Source organism: Gekko japonicus, unplaced genomic scaffold, assembly GCF_001447785.1.
Source record: "Gekko japonicus isolate JY-2015 unplaced genomic scaffold, Gekko_japonicus_V1.1 scaffold2714, whole genome shotgun sequence".
In the NCBI taxonomy this organism is placed as follows: Eukaryota; Metazoa; Chordata; class Lepidosauria; order Squamata; family Gekkonidae; genus Gekko; species Gekko japonicus.
The window spans coordinates 34,636-34,893 of NW_015163168.1; the positions used below are offsets into that span (position 1 = coordinate 34,636).

Genomic DNA, 258 nt, shown 5'->3' on the forward strand with positions numbered 1-258 from the left:
TTTCCCTTTGCTTCTCTCACACCTGCCCACGAGAGGAGCCTGGGACCTCACAAGAGAGCTCCCGACCTGCTCCCCAAGGCCTCTTTGACTGTTTACTGCTTCTTTCAGGGTTTGACGGCATCCTTTGAGGATGTGGCTGTGTATTTCTCAGAGGAGGAGTGGGCGCTGCTGGATCCGGACCAAAGGGCTCTGCATAGGGTCGTCATGGCGGAGAATCGCAGGATGTTGTCCTCTCTGGGTAAGGCCTCTCTCTTTCCC

The 258-nt window shown here is 56.2% G+C and overlaps 1 protein-coding gene across 1 annotated transcript in view; it reads left to right on the forward strand.

Moving 5' to 3' along the window:
• Positions 1-258, forward strand: part of LOC107106875 (zinc finger protein 250-like) — a 14,182-nt gene that overhangs the window by 8,382 nt on the left and 5,542 nt on the right. Inside the window, exon 4 of the mRNA XM_015407090.1 lies at positions 109-238. Within this exon, the coding sequence (XP_015262576.1) occupies positions 109-238 (130 nt within the window). The remainder of the gene's footprint in view (positions 1-108; positions 239-258) is intronic.